The sequence below is a fragment of the Erinaceus europaeus genome, chromosome 17 (assembly GCF_950295315.1).
Source record: "Erinaceus europaeus chromosome 17, mEriEur2.1, whole genome shotgun sequence".
In the NCBI taxonomy this organism is placed as follows: Eukaryota; Metazoa; Chordata; class Mammalia; order Eulipotyphla; family Erinaceidae; genus Erinaceus; species Erinaceus europaeus.
In genome coordinates this window covers 81,676,206-81,699,966 of record NC_080178.1, presented here as the reverse complement: position 1 = coordinate 81,699,966, position 23,761 = coordinate 81,676,206, and the positions used below count along the sequence as shown (strand labels likewise).

At 50.1% G+C, this 23,761-nt stretch overlaps 1 protein-coding gene across 6 annotated transcripts in view; it reads right to left on the bottom strand.

Annotated features, from left to right (window-relative positions):
* Window positions 1-23,761, bottom strand: part of DENND2B (DENN domain containing 2B) — a 221,588-nt gene that overhangs the window by 31,276 nt on the left and 166,551 nt on the right. For 5 of the 6 annotated variants that reach the window (XM_016191763.2, XM_060177216.1, XM_007531210.3 and 2 more), the window contains exons 3-4: window positions 7,555-8,799; window positions 3,515-3,651 (exon numbers count right to left, since the gene is read on the bottom strand). In XM_016191763.2, coding sequence (XP_016047249.2) covers window positions 3,515-3,651; window positions 7,555-8,799 — 1,382 coding nt within the window. Of the gene's footprint in view, window positions 1-747; window positions 767-3,514; window positions 3,652-7,554; window positions 8,800-23,761 lie in introns of those variants that run through there. The other variant, XM_060177219.1, reaches the window with a different exon arrangement.

Below are 23,761 nucleotides of genomic sequence, written 5' to 3'. Positions count from 1 at the left end.
GTCTGCTGCGGCCAGGATGCCCACAGACCCGCAAGGCCCCTCAGTCAAGTCCACAGCTCAGAGTGAAGATATGCTTGTTGCGGTCAACAGGCCCTCAACCATGAACAAGCCAAGAAATCCATTCCAAGCGGCTGTGCCCAAGAAGGAGATCTAGCATGGGTACTCTCTGCCTCCCCACGGCGCCGCCGTTAGCACACACCCGGAACAAAGCTCCCTCTGTCCCTGTGCAAGTAAGGCAGCAGCAGAGCTGACAATCCAGGCAGAGTGAGAAAGGGCTTCAGCCTCACAGAGCACAGGCTGGGCCTGGAACACAGAGGGAAGGGAAAGAAAGGGTCCTGGGAGCTCAGAGGCACTGGCCAATCTGACGCCAAAGGTGAAACTGACATTCAGAGTTCAGCAACAAAGACCCCCCCCTGACATTCAGAGTTCAGCAACAAAGACCCCCCCCCCCCCGAAATCTCTGGGTGGTCAAATTCTTGGGGCCTGTCTCCAGGGAAGGAGAATGGGATAAATCAGTCAGAACCTACGATAAAGAGGCTTCCCTTGTATTTCCTCATGCCTCCCAGTTGGTCTAGAAATTCAGACCAGGTTCCTTAGGATACACAAAGGAAGAAAATGGCCCACGGCCCTGAACTCTGCCGTGTGCATGTGATGAAATCCACCCCTAGCCCACAAAGCTGCAGTCATATCCAGGTGGCCAGCCCCTGCCCACCCGCCCCGTTCTGCTTCTCTCTGCCCTGCACTCACCCCCAAACCCCAGAGGTCAGGGGGGCAGCTAAGGAAGACACCAGACTCATGTCACCCTGCTGCAGCCTGCACCCCCAGCCGCGGCTCATCCATCCGGGGCACACCTCACCGCCACCACCGTCCTGCCTCCTCACGCGCTGTCCCGCGGCAGAAAGTGTCCTCTGCTGAGTGAGGAGACTGAGGCCAGACACACTCGCCTGCCTCTGCTCTGTGACTCCAGAAGGCTCAGGACAGTGCCTCCAACAACTCCCCTCAAACAACTCTAAGCAGAGAACCCGGAGTCACAGAACTGACAGGGAGAGATGGCTGAAGACAGTCTTTTCCTCAGTTAATGCAAGAGCATTTCCCCAACTGAAATCTCCGAGCTGTCCAAGAAGAGAGAAGAGAGAAGACAGAAACCACAACCTTGGGGGCGGGGCGATGGCGCACCTGGTTAAGCGCACACATTACAGAGTGCAAGGATCCAGGTTCAACCCCCTGGTCCCCACCTGCAGGGGGAAAGATTCACAAATGGTGAAGCAGGGCTGCAGGTGTCACTCTGTCTCTCTCTCCCTTCCCCATCTCTCTCAGTTTCTGTTTCCATCCAATAATATATACATTACTAAAAAAAAAAAAAAAAAAAAAAAGAATCTTAAAAAAAAAAAAAGGAAACTACAGCCTTGTCTGCGCTGTGGCAGCCACTGTGACTCCTTCCACCCCACCCCCAGTCCCTGCCCCTCAAATCCCTGGACAGCAAGAGCACATTACAATTCTTCCAAAGGGCAAGAATAGGGGAGCGCCCTACAGGGGTGAGGAGGGGACCGGGGCCGTGCCTCTGACTCCCAAAGCCCCAAGTAAGCCCTGACCACGGAGCTTTGTTCCAGTGATGGGGAAAGACCCAGGTCCCCAAGGCTGCTCCACAGGCCACTGCCACCATCTTCCTGTGGAGACCTCGTTTCCATAGCTACACTCTGGGGGGGGGGGGGCATCCCTGGGAAAACAGCGTCTGTTGGGGCCAAACTGCTGCTGTCCCCAGAAATGCTGGCCCAACAAGTTACAAAGAGACAGCTAAGGGGGAGGGTAGACAGCATAATGCTTATACAAAGAGAATCTCATGCCTGAGGCTCCAAAGTCCCAGGTTCAATCCCCCAGTGCGAAAGCTATGAAAACCAGCGGCCCAGGTCAAATGAGGAAATAGCTGACCTCGTCCTCTGAAGAGCCCACAGGCCCATAAGGATCCAGAGGGATCTCCATTAGGACCGTTCTCTCTTTAATGAATGTTAACTGACTATTATGCCTCCCAGCCTTGGGGCCTAAGATAGGACAGAGCTGAGAGAGGAGTGAGCAAGAGCAAGGCCTAGGCCTCTCTTCAGTGGCCTACACTGAGACACACACTTAAGCAGAACTGGAACCTCCACTGGGGGAGAATTAAAGTAAACGCCAAGCCTAGCGCCACCCAGTACACACCCCTGCTTTTCTTTGTCCCTAAAGCTTAAATCTGCCAGGACCAAATCCTTGTACTTGCTAGAAAACGATTCTCTGTAGTATCTTACATTTCTGTCTTTCTGAACAATGATCACCTCCAGACTATCCTTTCAAAGATTTTTATACAGTAAACCGTTTGGGAAGACAGAGATAGAGTTTCCCTCTGGGGCACAGGCAGATTTGTTTCCTGACTAGAATAATAAAAAAGGGTGCATCCTTGTGGGGCAAAGGTTGGGCAGGCTGGCCAGAAGCTCCGTGAAGGAGGCTGGTTTCTCAGCTGGCCCGTGCAGACATGCAGCCTCAACCTGGCCCATGGGACGTGCTGGTGTGGGGATTGAATCTGGGACTTTATGGAGCCTCAGACATGAAAGTTTTGTTGTATAATCATAATGCTATCTCCCCAACTAATAAACTATGCCAGGATCTGTGAAACTGAGACAGGCTAAGTTTGTTTGCTTGCAGAGTAAAAATCTCAGATGCTTCTATGACTCTTGAATCAGAGGGTGGGAAGGATATGCATTAAGGACCAGGTACCGGGCTAGATACTTCGCCAGTTTATTTTTTTTTTTCTCCAGTGCACTGCTCAGCTCTGGCTTCTGGTGGTGCAGGGTATTGAACCTGGGACTCTGAAGCCTCAGGCATGAAAATCTTTTTTGCATAACCACTATGCTATCTCCCTTACATGCTTTAATTAATATCTCATCTCATTTAAGCCTAACTAATCTTTTTCTAAATTTTTAAAAAATTATTTATTGGACAGGAATAGCCAGAAATCGAGAAGGAAGGAGGAGATAGACAGGAAGACATCTACAGCCCTGCTTCACCACTCGCAAAGCTTTCCCCCTGCAGGTGGGGGCCAGGGGCTCGAACCGGGTCCTTCCTCGCTGTAACATGTCGCTCAGCCAGGTGCACCACCACCCGGCCCCAAGCCTGACTAGTCTTCCAGATGTTACCGCTATTGTTGCTGCCACTGTTATTGACACCAGCAGGTCATCCTCACTTTTAGGAAGAAAATGAAGCCTCAGAAGTTGAGTGATGTGTCCAAGGACACAGCCACTGGGACTCCAAGACTACGGGATAGACGGCGTGCTTTCGCCCTCCCATGGCCCCAGAGGTACTTTTGGAAATCAGTTTATTCAAGACTTTACTCCTTAACACCTCAGTCTTCCTGTGAGGCCCATCTCTCTGAGCAGAGCTCCAGAAGTTGAGCCCCGCCCGCCCGCCCACGGCAAGCAGGATGGCAGCTGGGTCCCTGCTGTTTGTGTGACTCCCAGCAGCAGCCCAGTCTGCCGCACCAGCTTACCCACAATATCTTCATAGGCATTCTCTTCTAAAGTGCTTTTGGATCCAAACTTGGGTCGGCTCTCAGTACCGTTCTCAGTGGGAGAAGAAGGGTACAGGGACTGGAGACTGGATGCATCCTCAAACTCAAAGGATTTCCTGTGAATGACAAGAGTAAGAATCATTCCAGAAGAATTAGAATCTTGCTGGGCAATGGCCCTGGACAACAGCAAGACCAGAAAGCCTCCTCGCCAAGTGACGTACAAAACTCACAAGGCTCCAAGGTGAATCCGAACTTTTCACCCAGATGAAGAGACTATGGCAGGCTGGGTGCCTACAGATAATACCAGTACCAACTACAGCAGGTGAAGAGACTGCTGTGTGTCGGACACTGTCTTCAGTGCTTCACTGCGATGCCACATTCATCTTCACACTGTTGCTCCCAGACCTGTGGAGAGGGAGGCTCAGAGTGGTAAGTGACACGGGCAGGACTTGTCCAGGCCTTTGGATTTCAGTGGCTGGACATTGGATTTGGATCCTCCAATATCCTTCTTTTTTTAATATTTATTTTCCCTTTTGTTGCTTTTATTGTTTAACATTGTTGTGGTTATTAATGTCGTTGTTGTTGGATAGGACAGAGAGAAATGGAGAGAGGAGGGGAAGACAGAGAGGGGGAGAGAAAGACAGACACCAGCAGACCTGCTTCACCGCCTGTGAAGCGACTCCCCTGCAGGTGGGGAGCCCGGGGCTCAAACTAGGATCCTTACGCCGGTCCCTGCGCTTAGCGTCACGTGCACTTAACCCACTGCGCCACCGCCCGACTCCTTCCAATATCCTTCTTAAGGTGCCCTCACTGCAGATACTGAGTGCCTGACCTGCCTACAGAGTCTTGTGTCCACAGCTGCATTTCCTCAACTGAGCAGAGGGAAAATGGTCAGCCCTGGGTAGGTGGCTTAGAGAAACAAGTGGTGTGGGGGGCGGCTTGCTGAAAGAAGGGCCAAGCCCTCCAAACAACCACTCTGGCTTGAGGTGGCACCTACTAGACCCAGTTCTTTCCAGCTGGTCACCTGCTCCTTCGCACCCTATAAGTAGCCTTTCCCTCCCATAGAATTTCAAAACTATAGCTTGGGGCGGGGCTGTGGCGCATTCAGTGAAGTGCACAAATCACCAGTGTGTGTGTGTACACACATGTAGAACACGTCACCCCTGTGCGCACGCATGTAGAACATGTCACCCCTGTGTGCGTGCACACATGTAGATCATGTCACTCCGTGTGCGTGCACACATGTAGAATGTGTCGCCCCTGTATGTGTGTGCACACATGTAGAATATATCGTCCATGTATGTGTGTACACACGTGTAGAACATGTCGCCCCTGTATGTGTGTGCACACATGTAGAACATGCTACCCACTGTGTGTACACATGTAGAACATGTCACCCACTGTATATGTGTGTGCACACATGTAGAAGACATCGCCCACTCTATATGTGTGTGCACATGTAGAACATAACATGTTGCCCCCTGCATGTGTGCACACATGTAGAACATAACATGTCGCCCACTGCGTGTGTGCACACATGTAGAACATAACATGTTGCCCACTGCGTGTGTGCACACATGTAGAACATAACATGTCACCCACTGCATGTGTGTGCACACATGTAGAACATAACATGCCAACCCCTGTATATGTGTGCATACATGTAGAACACGTCACCCACTGCATATGTGTGTGCACACATGTAGAAGACAACATGTTACCCCTGTATATGTGTGCACACATGTAGAACACACCACCCACGGAACATGTGTGTGCACACATGTAGAAGACAACACGTCACCCCCGTATATGTGTGCACATATGTAGAACATGTCACCCACTGCACATGTGTGTGCACACATGTAGACCATGTCGCCCACCTACCCGCTTCTGTTCTAAATTGAGCTCTGTGCCTCCCTGCTGTGAGGAGGCTTCCTCGCTCTCCAGGCCAACTTCGTTGCTCCCCCAATAGGCCTCCTACACCAGAGTGGCTCACGGCACCCAGCATAGCATCTATGAGCTATTTGTGTGGGGCTGGGTGGCGGCGCACCTGGCTGAGCGCACGTCTTACAGTGCGCAAAGACCCGGGTTCCAGTCCTTAGTGCCCACCTGCAGGGGAAGGCCTGGCTGGTGGTGAAGCAGGGCTGCAGGTGTCTCTCTGTCTCTCTCCCTATCACCCCCTTCCCTCTTAATTCCTGGCTGTCTCTATCCAATAAATAAAGATAATAAAAATGACTTATGCACCTCTCCTGCACCAGACCACAAAGTACTTGGATGAAAGACCCAAGTCTCACTCGCATCTGTGTCCCCACAAACAGCACATGGCTTGGCGCACAGGTGCTGATGGAAACGGCTGAGTAAGGACAAAAAAAGCACCATCGGCAGGCTGTTAAAGTGCTGGCTAGTGAGACAGCATCGTGGCTGTGCAAATGGAACTTTCATGCCTGAGTCGCCAAAGGTCCCAGGTTCGACTGTTAGCACCACCGTAAGCTGGAAATTAGCAGTGCTCTGGAAGAAAGAGAGGAAGAAAGGAAGGGAGAGAGGAAGGGAGGGAGGGAGGAAGTGAGGAAAGAAGAGAAGAAAGGAGGAAGGGAGGACAGGCCAGTATCAGGGCAGGCCACATCACGGGCCGCCCTTAACCAAGGGTGCTTGTGGGTCACTGGTCTGAACCTCTGATTCCTTCCTCCTGCTCACAGCAGGAAAGTTCTACATGGCGTCGTAGGGTATGCCGGATAAAGTCTCAAGTGTGGAGTCAGATCAAGCAGTCACCAGAAGGGAAACAAAACTGAGCCCATCTGACTTTGGGTTGAGAGAAAGGAAGAACAAAACGAAACAAAACAAAACGAACCCAGGGAGAGCACGGTAGACTTTCCAAAGGAAGCTAGTTCCTAGCCTGCCCGTGTTCGGAGACCAAGATGCCTGTCCTGCCACCAGCTCCACCAGCGCCGGCTTCCATACCACTGTGCCTGTGGAGATGGCCCAGGCCCAGGGTAAGGAATGGCAGCCTGACCAGGGAGCCGGCGTGAGCCTGAGCACAGACCATTCCTAGACATGACCAAGAAGCAGGTGAAATGCTCTTTCCTTCCTTCTTCCATCAGTCTCTCACTTCAGAGCCCATGGGTCCCTCTCTAAAGGTCCCCGGCTCGACCCTTAGTACCACCATAAGCTGGAAATTAGCAGTACTGAGGGTTTCCTTATGGCCAGCTGGCCCTCAGGAAAGATGAGGTCATGTTAAAAGGCTTGTTACTGTTTTGTTAACGATACTATGCACTACTCCTGTTATGCATGACTTGAAGAAATACATTTCTTTTCTTTCTTTCTTTTTTTTTTTTTTGCAGAACCACAGTGCTATCTCCCCAGCCCTTAAATAGCATCTTTCTTTTTTTTCATTTATTTATTCCCTTTTGTTGCCCTTGTTGTTTTATTGTTGTAGTTATTATTGTTGTTGTTATTGGTGTTGTCATTGTTGGCTAGGACAGAGAGAAATGGAGAGAGGAGGGGAAGACAGAGAGGGGCAGAGAAAGACAGACACCTGCAGACCTGCTTCACCACCTGTGAAGCGACTCCCCTGCAGGTGGGGAGCCGGGGCTCGAACCGGGATCCTTACGCCGGTCCTTGCACTTGGCGCCACCTGCGCTTAACCCGCTGCGCTGCCGCCCGGCTCCCGAAGAAATACATTTCTAATGCTTACTCAGGAGGGGGAGATCCTACTTTTCCTCAAGGGCCAGCCTCGTCCATCTAAGAGTAACGTGGCTCAGAAGGGCAGAAAAGGGCTCAGCAAAGCAGCCCAACTCCACCCAAAAGGTCAAACCCAGACAACACCTTTAGTGCAGAGACTCTGGAAGATGCCTTTCTCCTCCCAGCTGTGTTTAAGAATACTTGTCCTGCCAGAGCGAAGCAGAGTGAGCCGCCGAACTCGTGCAGTGAGCCAGCACCCACTCAGGGCTCTCCAGTTTGCCTGTGCAATCCCCATGGAGTCACTGTGCTCAGCACTGAGACACGGCAAGGACATGTGTTACCTGCTCTGGGACTTGCGGTGACCACGCATGTCTTTCTTGGGTCTCCGGGTGACTGGTGGGGCCGGGGTGGAGGGCAGGGGGGGTGGAGCAGCAGGTGTGGGTGAAGGAGGTAGACCATTACTTGGCTTACTCTTGGGGTTCTTGTCAGCCTCATACTCAAAGGTTCGCTTGGGTTTGGGGACTGGGTTCACAGCAGGATCAGGGCCGCTCTTTGAAGGCAGCAGCTGGGAGCCAGGGCTGTTTCCAGGGGTGGCTGGCTTAGAGGAGTCACCGCCTTCCCTCTCTGGGGGCGGACCAGCCTCCCCTCCGACCCCAGCCACTCCTACTGCCCAGTTTCCTGCGCTCACACTCGCGCCCCCGGTCAATTCCTCCAAGGTGCCCAAGGTCCTGGGCTTCCTTTTTCCTCGGTCTACGCTGTAGCAGCTGCTGGGGAGCTGAGGGAGCCCCCGGCCTGGCTGCTCCTTCAGAACCTGTTCAATTTTCTGGATCCGACTCAGCACCGCTGAGCTCTCTTTCCTGCTGCCTTGCCCCCTGAGGAAGGCACTGGGCTCGCTCCAGCCAGGCCGCTTCTCTGGCCGGTAGAAAGAGTCCCGGACAGGGAGTGCCTCTCCCTCCTCCTCGGTCTCAGGGTAGGAACACTCGGAGAAGGTCCTACTCATCCTCCGGAGGCCCTTGAAATCAAAGGTCTTTTCTGAGCTGCAGGGGGATGGCACCGTGCTGGGGCAGCTCTCGCTGGCTGCCCACTCACCCCCAGAGCCCTCTCGTTTCTCTCCACACACGTTCATCCTGGGCGAAGTCTCTCGGCGACCTTCCCATGCTGAGATCTTCTCCCGGATGCCCCGGCTGTGGGCGCGGGTACCAGTGCGGTTCAGAAAGCCACTTCGTGAGCCAGCGGCTGACCCCAGAGATGGAGTGCTCTGGGCCAGTGGGAGGCCAGCAGCCAACCCCTCTACATCCTGGGCTGCCCCTAGGACATTCTCCTTCTGGTCCTTCTTCTTGAATGCTGAAGGGCTTCCGTCCAAATAACCAAAGCTGGTCGACTTGAGGGGGTGGGTGGGTGGTGTGGTGTCCGGGGAGGGCCCGTGAGGGTTCTGGGGTGGAGGATCACAGGGCTGCCAGTCCTTGAGGAGAAGCCGGGAGCGGAAGCGGCTCGGGCACCTGCATGCTGACGCCTCACTGTCACTGAGTGGGTAGATGGGACTCCTTGGTGGGGGGAGAACTGGAGGTGGAGACACAGACTGAGACCTGTGGAGAAAGGAAAGGGAGGTGGCGGTGATCGGCCTGATAACCAGAAACATCACGCTTCATTCTTTATTTCTTCCTTTAAAAAAATTTTTTTTTAAATCTTTATTTATTGGATAAGAACAGCCAGAACTCAAGAGGGAAAGGAGTGACAGAGAGGGAGAGAGACAGAGAGAGAGACCTGCAGCACTGCTTCACCACTCACAAAGCTTTCCTCCTGCAGGTAGGGGCTAGGGGCTTGAACCTGCATCCTTGCGCATTATAATACATGCGCTCAGCCAGGTGCCCCACCACCAGGCCCCTTCTTTTTTAATTTAAGTTACTGATGACTTATAGGACTACTTTCATCTGTGAACAGTTTCTTATCCCCCATGACAGGTATTAACACACCACTTCCTCCACCAACCTCTTTCTATAGGACTCTCAACTCACAGTGTTCAAGTAATGCACCTTCAAAGCCAGACCCACGGAAAGAAACAGATCCTTAGTCATGGCAGACCCAACCCAACAGATCTGTCAGCCGAGTCATCCCCAGATGCCTTGAGTACTTTCTGGAACCAAAGTCAACTCTGTGACAGGCTGGAGCATCCCAAGGGCTACGATCTGCCAACAGCAGACCAGTCAGGCCCGTGCTGTGCTGCTCAGTGTTTTAGCAGAGGAAGTACCGGTCTGCAGCAGCTGCCAAGCTCTGTGGCATGAATCCTCCTACTAGAGAGCTGGTTTCAGGCTCCTAACGTGATGTCACTGGATGTGCAGCTACGAATGTGACCCGATAACCAGCTCTCATGCGTTGGTAGGAAGCAGCCCCAGAGATAGCTAAGTCCTTTGTCTCATTGACAAGTCCCTACAGGCCCTGGGACTTCCACTAGCAGACACTAGCTGCTGCTCCTCTGCTTGGGTCTAGATCAGAGTTTCGATACTTGAAGGTCTCCAGCGGGTGGAGATGGTCCCTCTCTAAAGGGTCCTTGTCGGCACTCTGTCAGCAAGGAGGCTAGGAGAGAGGAGACCAACTCCTCTGCAGCTCCGCCTCCAGCAGGGACATCCCTCAAACAAGTGCCAGTCGTTACAGGTCTCCGCGAATATCCAAACGCAAATCTCAGCAGATATCAGAATCCCAGCACACCAGTAGTTATAAATGAACGTTTTCTTCTTTTTTTAAAAAATTCATTTTATTTATTTATTCCCTTTTGTTGCCCTTGTTGTTTTATTGTTGTAGTTATTATTGTTGTTGTCGTTGTTGGATAGGACAGAGAGAAATGGAGAGAGGAGGGGAAGACAGAGAGGAGGAGAGAAAGACACCTGCAGACCTGCTTCACCGCCTGTGAAGCGACTCCCCTGCAGGTGGGGAGCCGGGGGCTCGAACCGGGATCCTTATGCTGGTCCTTGTGCTTTGCGCCACCTGCGCTTAACCCACTGAGCTACCGCCCGACTCCCTTCTTTTTTTTTTTTATTAGTGATTTAATATTGTATTACAAAATCACAAGATAGCAGAAGAACGATTCTGCACCACTGTCACCACCAGAGTTCTATGTCCGCATTCTCTCTAGTGGAAGCTGCGGTGGTTTTCCCAAGGCCACAGACACAGGCTGACTATTATTTCCATAGTGATCTATCCATCTGCTTGTTTGCATATCTATCTATCTATCTATCTACACATCTATCTATATTTTTGCCCAATTTTTCTATGGTTCTGTCTTCTCTTCCTAAGTCACACCTATACCTATTATTACCTCCAAACATCTTTTTTTTTTTTTCCTCTTCTCTCTCTGGGTTCTGATGGAATTGTGTTTTGGAGCCCTTTCGTCATCCCTCTCTGGGATCATGGACAAAAATTCTTCATGGGGAGTAGGTGGAAGGTCTGGCTTCTGTAGTTGCTTCTCCAATAAACATGGGAGTTAGCAGGTGGATCCACACCCCCAGCCTGTCTCTGTCTTTCCCTAGTGGGGCAGGGCTCTGGGGAGGTGAGGTTCTAGGACACATGGTGAAGTCGTCTGTCCAGGGAGGTCAGGATGGAGTCATGACAGCGTCTGCAACTTGGTGGCCGAAAGGCAGTTAAGCTATGAAGCAGGACAAAATGTTTAGTGAACAGGAACCGGAAGTAGGAATAGAGCAGGTGAGGATAGGGATTTCAGGGTGGTAAGAAGCTAGGAAGTCTATTTTAGGTATGCTCCTAGGAGTCCATGACTTTAGTAGTTTTTGCTTAAATTTGGTGGTTAACATGGAGGTGGACTAAGAATATTGTCTGTAAAGATGCAGTCAATGAGTTTAGAATAAAACCAGAAAGCTGGGTCAGGGCAGAGAGTAGCTCCCAAACTTGAGAAGAAAAACAGATACAGGGGCCGGGTGGTGGCGCACCTGGTTGAGCGCACATGTTGCAATGCGTAAGGACCCAGGTTCGAGCCCCTGGTCCCTACCAGCAGGGGGAAAGCTTTGCGAGTGGTGAAGCAGGGTTGCAGGTATCTTTCTGTCTCCCTCTTCCTCTTGATTTCTGATGGTCTCTACCCAATAAATAAATAAAGATAATAAAAAAATAAAAACAAAAATAAAATAAAACAGTAGATTTATTAAAAAGAAAAACAGACCCAATTTACCACATCAGTCTGACCCAGGGCCCCTGTATACTGATATTTAACATAGAAGCCTGTCGACCTCTGAGTCCCTGTCAGTCTGAGCTCACAGCCCATGGGCACAGCTGGGATCTTTCTAGGCCAGTCTTCCTCGAGTGGCAGAGTAGGATGACCCAGCCTCTTTCAGAAAATGGGGCAGTTCCTACCATTGCTACTTTATAGTGAGTGCCTGTTCCTGGAGAGGAACTCAAAAGGCCTTAATGATGACGTTTCTGGTGGAAGTGACCAGTGATGGTGGAGAGAGGGGTCCATTAGAGTCTGAGACCCTTCTTGTCTATGGGGGAATTCAAGGATTCCTTAATTAGGGCTCCAGATGCTGGGGTGGCCTGGCAGTGACCAGAAAGGCCGTCATTAAGTGAGCCAGCTTCTTGCCCTTTTCCAGCTTCTGTTGTTCCTTCTTTGTCTGACTGGTCTTTCTCCCCTCTGTTAAAGCATTGAGTGGCATTTGTTGTATCCAGACCAGTATTAGATCTATGGGGTCTGACTCCTGTTGGGGAGGAAATATACTGAGGATTGTCGTAGGATCTAAGTTAGCTTTGAGTTTTACTGCATTTCCTTGCTTTATTTATTTATTTATTTTACAAATATTGACTCACTTAATTTATATGAATAATCTTTAGTGGAGTGGGGTAAGTAGCATAATGGCTGTGCAAAAGGCTTTCATGCCTGAGGCAGCAGAGACCCCAGATTCAATCCCTGACACCACCATAAGCCTTATACGAAAAGTGCTCTGTTAAAAGAAAGAAAGAAAAAGAAAGACGAAAATTCTTTAAGTTTATGATCATTGATTACTATCTGCACTTTATAAATGAAAAGCAGTGAGGCACAGAAAGGCTACCCATTTTGTCCAGGTTTCTCAGGCGGTAAGTGGCGGAGCCATGACATAAACTTACACGCCACCATGTTGCCTCTACATAACGCGATGACCCTGAAGACAGGCCAGTGCTTCATTTTTCCTTTTATGGTTTAATAAAATCCCTACGAGTGTATATACCAAGAGGAGAAGGCGCTGGCCTCCCTATTAATCACCCAGACCCCCAGATAGAGCTCCGGAGACCCCCCTCCAACCCTGTTTGAAATTTGTCATTTATAAGTATCCTTTTGGCCTTCCCTCTTGGACCATGATTTCTTTCACATCAAGGGAAACACACCGAGTATCTGGAAAGTGCTCGGGGAATAAGCAAATAAAGGCAAAGGTGAACTTATTAAAGAGAACCCTAGGCTGGGGACGTTATCGCTCAGTGGGTAGAGCAAATGCTTTGCAAGCCGGACGCCCTGGATTTGACCCCCAGCGCCACAGTGAGCAGAGCACCATTTTAGTCTCTCTCATAAAGCCAATCAATGAATCATTTATGAGAACCTTGAGCACACATCCTCCTCACTTCATTTTTCTGGATGTCTGCTAACGGAACTAACCTGTCAGCTTTAAAAATCCTTCCCAGTTTGAAGTTCCAAGAGAGCAAGGCTTTGCCACTCTACACTCCGCAAAGGTCTGCCTGACCCTAATGCCAGGGTCCTAGTTCTGGGCAGTCCTCCCTGCAGACGCCGGAGTGCCATGCCGTCCAAGGAAAGCTGCCAGCTGCCCCCGTTCCAGGCTGCTGTCACTGCCTGCTCACACACAGAAAACTGGAACTCGGGTGAGTCAGGGACTGGCCGACAATTCCCCGTTGGGTCACAGCCTCTGGCAGCCCCCATCAACAGGAAACCTCAACATGCTTAAGTTGTTTTTAAAAGGGCAAGTAAAACAAGAGCCATCCCATGTGAGTACAGATGAGGAATTGGGTGCCCAGCCAGGCCGGTGACCAGAGAGCTATTGTGCAGCAAGGAGGTGTAGATGAGAATGGCCCTCAGTGCTCCCCGTGGTGGGCAGAGGGCCATGGCCCAGAGGTAAGCCTGGGGAGAGCCCCACAACACCACACCCAAGAGGCCTTTAGGTAGTTCGTTCATTTTACAGAACCCGGGATGCAAAGTCCATCTGGTCTGGTACACCGGTGAGCGTCTGTGCTGTGCAGAGGACCCTGTGCTGCAGTTATTCTTAACTGGAGCTGGTGGGGGGTGCTTTTGACAGAGGAGGACCACATCCTGTGCTTAGTCAGTGCTTAGTGAGCACTTAATACATGCCAGGCCCTGCTCCAGGTGCTAGACACAACAACAAGCAAGATAAAAACTCATTTCCTCATGAAGAGAAGCCAGAGTTATAGTAGACAGGGACAGTCTCACCTAAGGAGCTTGGGGTCTCTTAGGAAGCCTTAGAATCATCTATGCTTCAACTCTTCAAGCTTACAGATGTCTTCCTTACACCCCCGCGGTGAGAACCTACTGTCCATGCAGCCACTGTCACCTAACAGGGTGGGTGGTGTGGCTTCCACAGGAAGGAAAAAAAAAAAATCAGTGAAGACTGTTAGTCTGATTCTAAAATGCTTTCAGAAAGAATGACTCTGTAATTTCCTTCAGTAGTTCCAGTCCAGATAACCCCCAACACATTAAGACATTCTCTCAATGCCTAGTCTGCTGTAACTAAAGATTACTTTTCCTCCACATGTGGTGACTGAAACAGAGAAAGACTGGTAAGAGAGGTAGGGAGCCTGCTGGGGGATGCGCCAGCGCTGTGGTGTCTTTCCCTTGCTCTATTAATTATATAGTGACAGAGAAGAACTGGTAGGGAAAAGGAAGAAAGAGAGGGAGAGGGGGGCTGGGTGGCACTAAGTATTAAGTACTAAGCATAAGGATGCATACAAGGATCTGGGTTTGAACGCCCAGCTCTCCCCTGCAGGGGGAACACTTCACAAGCAGTGAGGCTTACCTTTCCCTCTATCTCTCCCTCCTCTCTCAATTTCTCTCTGTCCCAGCCAATAAAACAGAAAAAAACGGTGCCAGCAGCAGTGGATTTGTAGTGCAGGCAGCGAGCCCCAGTGATAAGCCTGGAGTCAGGGCGGGGGAGAGAAAGGGAGAGAGAGAGAAGAGAGAGAGAGAGGGAGGGAGAGAGAAGGAGACAGAGAGAGGGAAGGAGAGAGAAGGAGACAGAGAGAAGGAGGGAGAGAGAAGGAGAGAGAGAGAGAGGGAGGGAGAGAGAAGGAGAGAGAGAGAGAGAGGGAGGGAGAGAGAAGGAGACAGAGAGAGAGGGAGGGAGAGAGAAGGAGAGAGAGAGAGGGAGGGAGAGAGAAGGAGAGAGAGAGAGGGAGGGAGAGAGAAGGAGACAGAGAGAGAGGGAGAGAGAAGGAGAGAGAGAGAGGGAGGGAGAGAGAGAGAGAGGGAGGGAGAGAGAAGGAGACAGAGAGAGGGAGGCAGAGAGAGAGAAAGAGAGAGGAAGGGAGAGAGAAGGAGAGAGAGAGGAAGGGGGAGAGAGAGGGAGGGAGAGTGGAAGGGAGGGAGAGAAAGAGAGAGAGGTGTCTGCAGCATTGCTTCACCACTCTTGAAGCCTCCCCCTGCAAGTGGGGACCGGAGCTAGAGCCTGGGTCCTTGCACACTGTCGCATCTACGCTCAGCTGGCTGTGAGAGTATCAAGCGAAGAAGCCAGTCTACCCTTCAGTGGGTAAGATGTCATGGCATGGTCAATAGCCAGCTGCCACACGAGCCTGACATCTGGTAAAGTGAACAGCATAAACAGTTCTATGAAGTCAAAACGCCCTTGGGAGTCTTCTGTTTTATATACGTGAATTTCCACTTGGTTGGTGTGTTGATGGTTAACAACTATAGGCGTGCAGCAGGACCTCCCATCTCTCCGTAACAGGTGTCCGCAAGACAGTCTCCCCCAGCCTCAGTTCCTTTCCATCATCACTAAACACCAAGAGCCCAGAGCTCCTCCATCCCATGCCTTTCCTTCTACTCCACAGCCCAAACTTTTGACTGGCTTTTCAGACAGTGAGAGACAGAGCAAAAGAGGGGGAGACGGAGGGACACCAACCACCGAAGCTTCCCCCAGCACAAAGGGGCGCGACTTCACGGTGGGTTCTGCACAGCGCGACGCAGGTACACCCAGCTTTTGGCTATCCGGCCGGTCCAGAGCCTGCATTTTTATCCACTATTCCTACCACCCCTAGTCTTCATTCTAAAATCCCAAAGCTTGCTTATGGGGAGGCAGACACTGGGGAGCTGGGCATTTGTGCCTTGTCAGCAGGCAGCCAGTCCGGCACAGGCGTGGATGCCAACGTGGCAGCGTGACACGTATGGAGCAGGAGTAGGTAAAGAGGTAAAAGTAGGAAGAAAAAGGAAGTGGGTGATGCAAAGGAAATTTAAGAGAAACAGAAGGTCATGAACACACAGTCAAATGTGTTCTACAACTGAGTGGGACAGAAAGAGTATGAGCTCCTCCTTCACCCCATCTTGGACGGAGCTTGAAGCAATCCTGTGAAGTGAGATCAGTCAGAAAGAGAAGGATGAGTGTGGGATGATCTCACTCATGGACAGAAGTTGAAAAATAAGGACAGAAGGGAAATCAGTAAGCAGAACTTGGACCGGGTTTGGTGTTTTGCACCAAAGTAAAAGACTCTGGGGTGGGTGGGGGGGGGAGGGTGCAGGTCCTGGAACAGGATGGCAGAGGACCTAGCGGGGGTTGTGTTGTTATGTGGAGAACTGAGAAACATTATGCAAGTACAAACTATAGTGTTTTACTGGTGACTGTAAACCATTAATTCCACAATAAATAAATAAATAGAAAGAAAGAAATAATTTGAACTAAGTTATGGAAACAGCATAACTTTGAAGAGAAAGGGGTGTATATGTGTGTGTACAGACAGGAAGTCAGAGTCTGAGTGAAAAACACAAGTCCTTCCTCTGGTCAACAACTGTATTATAAACCATTAGCCCCAACCCCCAGTAAAATGATAAAGAAGAAAAATAGGAGGAGGAGGAGGCGAAGCAGAATGGGAGCTCACTGTCAAACGCAGCAAACTACATGATTAGTGGCTTTGAACCTTCAGCCCCACTCTCTTGAATCTGGGAAGGCAGAGGGGCCAAAGACTGGATTTATTCTTTTTTTTTAATATTTTATTTATTTATTCCCTTTTGTTGCCCTTGTTTTTTTTAAATTTATTTTCCTTCTTTTTGCCCTTGTCTTTTTGTTGTTATTATTGTTGTTATTATTGTTGTTATGATGTCATTGATGTCGGATAGGACAGAGAGAAATGGAGAGAGGAGGGGAAGACAGAGAGGGGGAGAGAAAGACAGACACCTGCAGACCCGCTTCACCACCTGTGAAGTGACTCCCCTGCAGGTGGGGAGCCGGGGGCTCGAACCGGGATTTTTATGCTGATCCTTGTGCTTCGTGCCATGCGCTTAACCCATTGCGCTACCACCCGACTCCCACCTTTGTTGTTTTATTGTTGTAGTTATTATTGTTGTTGTCGGTTTGGATAGGGCACAGAGAAATAGAGGGGAAGACAGAGAGGGGGAGAGAAAGACAGACACCTGCAGACCTGCTTCACCGCCTGTGAAGTGACTCCCCTGCAGGTGGGGAGCCGGGGGCTCGAACCCGGGTCCTTACACTAGTCCTTGCGCTTTGCACCATGTGCACTTAACCCGCTGCGCTATTGCCTGACTCCCAAAGACTGGATTTCTAATGGCTGATGATTTGATTAACCATGATTTATATAATGTAGCCTCCACTGGAAAAAAAAAAAAAAAAGCCAAAAGGATAGGATTCAGAGAACTTCCAGGCTGTGGAACCAGAATACTTGCAACTGGCCAGCCACCACGCCAGGTCCCAACTCCCCACTGACAGAAGCTCTGTGGTCTGAGAGACTGTCCTATGTATCTCTTCATCTGATGGCTGACTCAAAGCCAGCAGAGTGACGTCTGTTCTTTTATTATTATTTCTATTATTGGATAGAGACAGAGAAATTGAAAGGGGAGGGAGAAGAGATTGAGAGAGACAGAGAGATGCCTGCAGCCCTGCTTCGCCACTCGTGAAGTTTTCCCCTGCAGCTGGGGACCAGAGGCTCGAACCCAGGTCCTAGTACACTGTGATGTGAGCGCTTAACCAGGGGAGCCACCACCTGACCCCAGTGGCGTCTATTCTAAGAGGCTCATCTCTCAGCCTTCTAGTTAGATCATTAGGCAGCTACTGTCTTCTCCATGCCAGGCATTGTCGCAGTTTCTGGGAAGATGAAAAGAAGGCAGTCAACACCTTCTGCTCCCACAGTGACCCTGGGTCCACGCTCCCAGAGGGATAGAGAATAGGACAGCTGTCAGGGGAGGGGATGGGATACGGAGTTCCTGTGGCGGGAACTGTGTGGAGTTGTACCCCTCTTATCCTGTGGTCTTGTCAGTGTTTCCATTTTATAAATAAAAACTTAAAAAAAAAAGTCATAGCCCTTGACCCTGAGAAATTCACATTTTCCACAAACAACAAGGTTTCTCCTACCTACATCCAGAGAAGAGATTCCCAGACGTGGTACTGAAAATCAGTCTGTCCAAGTCCTGAAGATCCAGGGGCTACAGAGAATCTCGAGCATCAAGGCTTCTGAAGGCAGCCTGCCTGGTCTTACTACCCACGGGAAATCTCCTGAGAGCAGCAAGTGACAAAACTCACACTAACCAGGAGGTCGATCAGCTCTACCCATAACACATTCCTTGTTTCCAGATCACCAAGCTGCTTCCAGCCGTCAACATCAACATATTAAAACCCGACTTCAGGAATTCAGGGGAACTTTAAGAATCCCGGCCTCAGCATTCCATGAAGCCAAATCTTTTGAACTGGGAGAACATGCTGTGAGAAGGGGGCATCTGGCAGCAAGGGCAAAGCTACCAGCCCACGAGGCTTTCTCAGCAAAGAGAACGAGCTGGAGAAGGGTGGCAGAGGAGGGATGTGTGCACCTGAGCTCCTGGTTCACCCCGTTCCGCCCCTGGCACTGCAGGCATCAAAGTAGTGCCCTGGCTTCTCTCCTACGAAACTCTCACATGAAATAAAATAAGGTCAGAAATGTAAAGAGATAAGCACAAAGGGAAGCTGTTCCGGAAAAGCCGCAGCGCAGCCAAGCGCTGCACTTGCTGGTCAAATGAAAAAGCTTAGATAGTCTCCTCCTGCATTTCCTGCCACATCAGGACTGGGCTAGGACGGAAGAGGAAGGGAATCAATTAGGAGAACACCTGTGCAAATCCAGTGACGGGCTGGAATCCAGGACTTTTAACTTTTAACCCATACTGGCCTGCTGCTAGCTAGCACCAGATAAAGTCCAATCACCATTCAAAACACAAGGCCAGGCAGCTAGCGCAGTGGTTGTGCAGCAGACTTCAGGCTCCAGAGGTGCCATGTTCAATCCCTGGCACCGCCATATGCCAGAGCTAAGCAGTGCTCTATGTTCTTTCTCTTTTTGTTTTTAAATGTTTCTTTTTCTTTTTTCTATTTTTGTTGCCTCCAGGGTTATTGCTGGGGCTTGGTACCTGCACTACGAATCCACTGCTCCTGGAGGCCATTTTTCCCCATTTTGCTGCCCTTGTTGTTGCTCTTGTTGTAGTTGTTGTTACTGTTGTCATAGCTGTTGCTGTTGTTGGATAGGACAGAGAGAGATTGAGAGAGGAGGGGAAGACAGAGAGGAGAGACAGACACCTGCAGACCTGCTTCACCGCCTGTGAAGCGACCCCCCCCCCTGCAGGTGGGGAGCCGGGGGCTCGAACCTGGACCCTTGCACCAGCCCTTGTGCTTTGCGCCAAGTGTGTTTAACTCACTGCACTACCACCCGCCCCCCCAAGTTCTTTCTTTTTTTCCTTCCCTCCCTCCCTCCTTCTCTTCCTTCCTTGCTCCTCCCTTCTCTCTCTCTCTCTCTCTTTCACCTTCTATGACTCTTATGAAAATAAATTTTAAAATATGTTACATCAGATTAGGAATACATACGGCCTTGTAATACATATTTTGACAGTTCCCCAGGGTCCTGTCTGCTCAGTCCATCAGTCCCCATGCCTAAATGTTAGAGGGTTGCCTAGGGAAAGACTCCTCGGGAAGGCAGTAGCAACTCCTCCCCTGCGTCCTGCCGGTAGCCCTGGGGAAGGGCCTGATGCCAGGCAAGCTGTCTGCATCCTGTAGGGTATCTCCCTTTCCATCCGACTGTTAATGCTATAAATGCAGCTGTGCTGGAGACACTGGCTGAACTGAATCCCTTCAGGGTCCCTCATCAGCATCTCTTGAACCAAAAATAAAAGTTGCAAAGCTAGAAAACTCAGTTTGCGCTCACTCCCCACCCCACCCCCTTCGTGTGCAACCACTATGATAGTTCCCTGACCCTCTGTTGACTGAATTAGACTTTACCTGGTACTAGCTAGCACCAGGCCAGTATGGGCTAAAAAATTCTGGATTCCAGGAGTCGGGCGGTAGTGCAGCAGGTTAAGCGCACGTGGCACGAAGTGCAAGGACCAGCGTAAGGATCCCAGTTCGAGCCCCCGGCTCCCCACCTGCAGGGGAGTCGCTTCACAGGTGGTGAAGCGGGTCTGCAGGTGTCTGTCTTTCTCTCCCCCCTCTGTCTTCCCTCCTCTCTCCATTTCTCTTTGTCCTATCCAACAACGATGACATCAATAACAATAACTACAACAACAATAAAAAAACAAGGACAACAAAAGGGAAAAATAAATAAATATAACATTTTTTTAAAAAAAATTCTGGATTCCATCCTATTTAGAGGTGTCTACGTGCTTCAAAAGTGTGTGTTTTCCTTTTTTCTATTCCTGCTTTGTGCCAATAAACTCTCATCCTCCTAAAACATGTTGATGTAGATCTTCCATGGAGATGTGAGTCTAGGGGTGGAGTAGATAACATGATGGCTATGCAAATGGACTCTCATGCCAGGGCCGGGTGGTGGCGCACCTGGTTGAGCACACATGTCTCAGTGCGCAAGGACTCAGGTTCAAGCCTCCAGTCCCCACCTGCAGGGGGAAAGCTTTGTGTGTAGTGAATCAAGGCTACAGGTATCTCTCTTTCTCCCTCTCTACCTCCTTTTACCCTCTTGATTACTGGCTGTCTTTATCCAGTAAATAAAGTTAATAAAAAATTAAAATACACAAAATTCTTCGGAGAGGAAGAGAGAGTCTCCTGCCTGAGGCTCCACAGTCCCAGGTTCAATCCCCCCGCACCACCATAAGCCAGAGCTGAGCAGGGCTCTGGTTAAAAAAAAAAAGAAAAGAAAGAAAGAAAGAAAAACAAGAAAAGAAAAGAAAAACAAAACCAGATGTCTGCCAAGAGCCCTCCAGCAGAGCTTAAAGGGGCCTTTGCCTCCTCTGTCCTCTGAAACTGCTTTGTTTCCCAGCAGGAGAGTCCCACCTCTGCCCAAAGCTGGACTAAATGCCTCCCACAGGTTGCCTCCAGGGCCTGGCACCCACCCCTTCCTCCCTCACTGGCTGCAGTCACCCTGGGAAGTCTCCCCCCCATTCAGGACTCCCAGGCTGCCCTGACAAACAGCTACTGACAGGTCAAGCACTGAGACATCAACCAACTTTGAAATCTTTGAAGAAAAAGGACCTTCCCTCGGCCCTCTCTGCCCACCACTGCCCTCCACAACCTTCTCACCAAGGAGAATACTCAGAGTTCACTGAAAATAACTTCCGACAGGAAACGGTGGTTGACTGGCTTACTCAGCCCAGGAACACCCCAGATGTGGTTGGTGGTGAAGTCACAAAAGCCACAAGACAACCATCTCTAAGTAATACGTAAGGTCTGCCAGGAACCTCTGTGACAGCAGTGCGGGCTTTTCCCAGAGATGCCTGTGATCCCATGCTGAGAGCCAGGTTCCCAGGGAAGGAAAGAGGAGGGGGGAGAGGAGGAAGGAGACAGACACGCGGTGTGGACACGTGACAGGAGTGGATCCAAGTAAAGGATGAAAGGCAGGCTAGAATGAAGCTTTCTGAAGGCGCCTCCGAAGTCCAGCTGTTCACAGACACCATTCATGTTCTGCCAGTAAGAGCAGTTTCCACAGATGATCAGAACACACAGGACTCTATTCCAAATAGCTACCAAGGCACCTCTCAATAGGCTCAATTCTGCTGTATGACATGATGTGAATACCATCATCTCCCACTATGAAATAGAAATAATAATAATAAAAAAAGGAACACTAAAGAATACTAAAGGAGTAAGGGCTGGTGGTAATTTGAAATTCAGATTCTAAATACATTTTCTTAAAAATTAAAAATAAAACTAACTACATATAATTTTTATTTCATTTTTAATGCCTCACATTAAGAACAGAAGGAAAGTGAAATAAAGATCTTTGGTCCGTTCTCCCAGAGGGATAAAGAACAGGGAGCCTTCCAATGGAGGGGAGGGGATACAGAACTCTGGTGGTGGGAACTGTGTGGACCTGTACCCCTCTAATCCCACAGTGGATCATTATGAAATCATTAACTAAAAAGAAGAAGAAGAGGAAGAAGAATGAGAAAGAGAAGGAGAAGAGGAAGAAGAAGGGAAAGAGAAGGAGAAGAAGGAGAAGAAAAAGAAGAAGGAGGAGAAGAACAGGCAGGCGGTAGAGCAGCGGGTTAAGCCCAGGTGGCGCAAAGCGCAAGGACCGGCATAAGGATCCCGGTTCGAGCCCCCGGCTCCCCACCTGCAGGGGAGTCGCTTCACAGGCGGTGAAGCAGGTCTGCAGGTGTCTGTCTTTCTCTCCCCCTCTCTGTCTTCCCCTCCTCTCTCCATTTCTCTCAGTCCTATCCAACAACGACAACATCAACAACAACAACAACGGGAAAAAGACGGCCTCCAGGAGCAGTGGATTCATAGTGTCGGCACCGAGTGATAACCCTGGAGGCAAAAAGAAAGAAAAAAAAAAAAAGAGGGAAAGGCACCGTAACTGGCTCTTCAGAAGCAGACAATGATGAACAAAGGAGACCCAGGCCTATCTGCCTTGGGTACCAGCAGGCCCTAGAAGAGCTTCTTTACCTGTTTTTACCTCAAAAGTCATTGGTCGGTGCCATTCCCAGTCTCACCCATTGCAGAAAGCATGTGTGCAAGCAACTCCAGTCTGCCTTAAAGGTGTGGGTGGGAAGGAGGCAAAGAATGCTCTTCCTGGAGCTACAAGAGTGGATGTGCGATTTATTTAGGTTCCAAGCTAGATGTACCTGCAAAGTCAGGCCTTCATCTCTGCTGAGTCAGCACCACACAGTCAGACCATTTCCAAGGGGACCAAACCTGCATGTGTGACCTACAGAACCCCTGCTTCATCCACTCCAGTCACTTCCGGGACCAAACCCGCATGTGTGACCTACAGAACCCCTGCTTCATCCACTCTAGTCACTTCCGGGACCAAACCCCGCATGTGTGACATACAGAACCCCTGCTTCATCCACTCCAGTCACTTCCGGGACCAAACCTGCATGTGTGACCTATAGAACCTCTGCTTCATCCATTCCAGTCACTTTCGGGGACCAATCCCGCATGTGTGACATACAGAACCCCTGCTTCATCCACTCCAGTCACTTCCGGGACCAAACCTGCATGTGTGACATACAGAACCCCTGCTTCATCCATTCCAGTCACTTCCGGGGACCAAACCTGCATGTGTGACATACAGAACCCCTGCTTCATCCACTCCAGTCACTTCCGGGGAGCTACATCCTACATCCCAATTCTCTCAATCACATCTGGACTCCAGTTCTGACTGAGCCAAATGTTTAGCTACCGCCTCTGCCAAGAACTGAGCGTGGCATCTGACTGGACTCACCCTGGCACTGCACAGCTCAGACACCCTAGAAGGAATGTCCTTCTCTTGGCTACCAGCTCTAGTGGCTGAGGTTCTGGAGGACCAGGCAACCCTCAAGACTGCCTGGCGTTTCTACGGTGGGTAGTAGGAACCACTTTCCAAATTACATTTAATTCCATGTGTTATGACTCCATAATCTCAAAGTACTCCTTTGAGGACTGGAAAAAGAGTCTGTGAGCTAACAAGTAATTTATTTTGCATAGCAGAAGAGGCTAGGAAAAAGCCTTAAAAAGAAGAGGAGGAGGGGGACGAGGAGGTGGGAAGGAAGAGGAGGAGGAGGAGGAGGGGGAGGAGGAGGAGGCTCTTCTTAGACACTAGAATCCAGCCTTGGTCAAGACTTGCCAGTTCTGGCTGCTTTTATTCCAACATAGGAAACGAGCCGGGAGTCTGGAGGTAGCGCAGCAGGTTAAGTGCACGTGGCGCGAAGTGCAAGGACCAGTGTAAGGAAAGGAGCTAACATTCACTGAGCGTTTTTTATGCCAGCCCCTATACTAGACGTTGATCGGCACAGTAACTCAGCGAATTCTCATAGCAACTCTGTGAGTCTACAGTGCCGTTGCTATTATTTTGTAGATGAATAAGAAAATGCTGAGGGCTGGCAAGATAACTCATCTGTTTAGTGCACAACTCAGGTCTGATCCTGACCCCGTGACAGTGGAC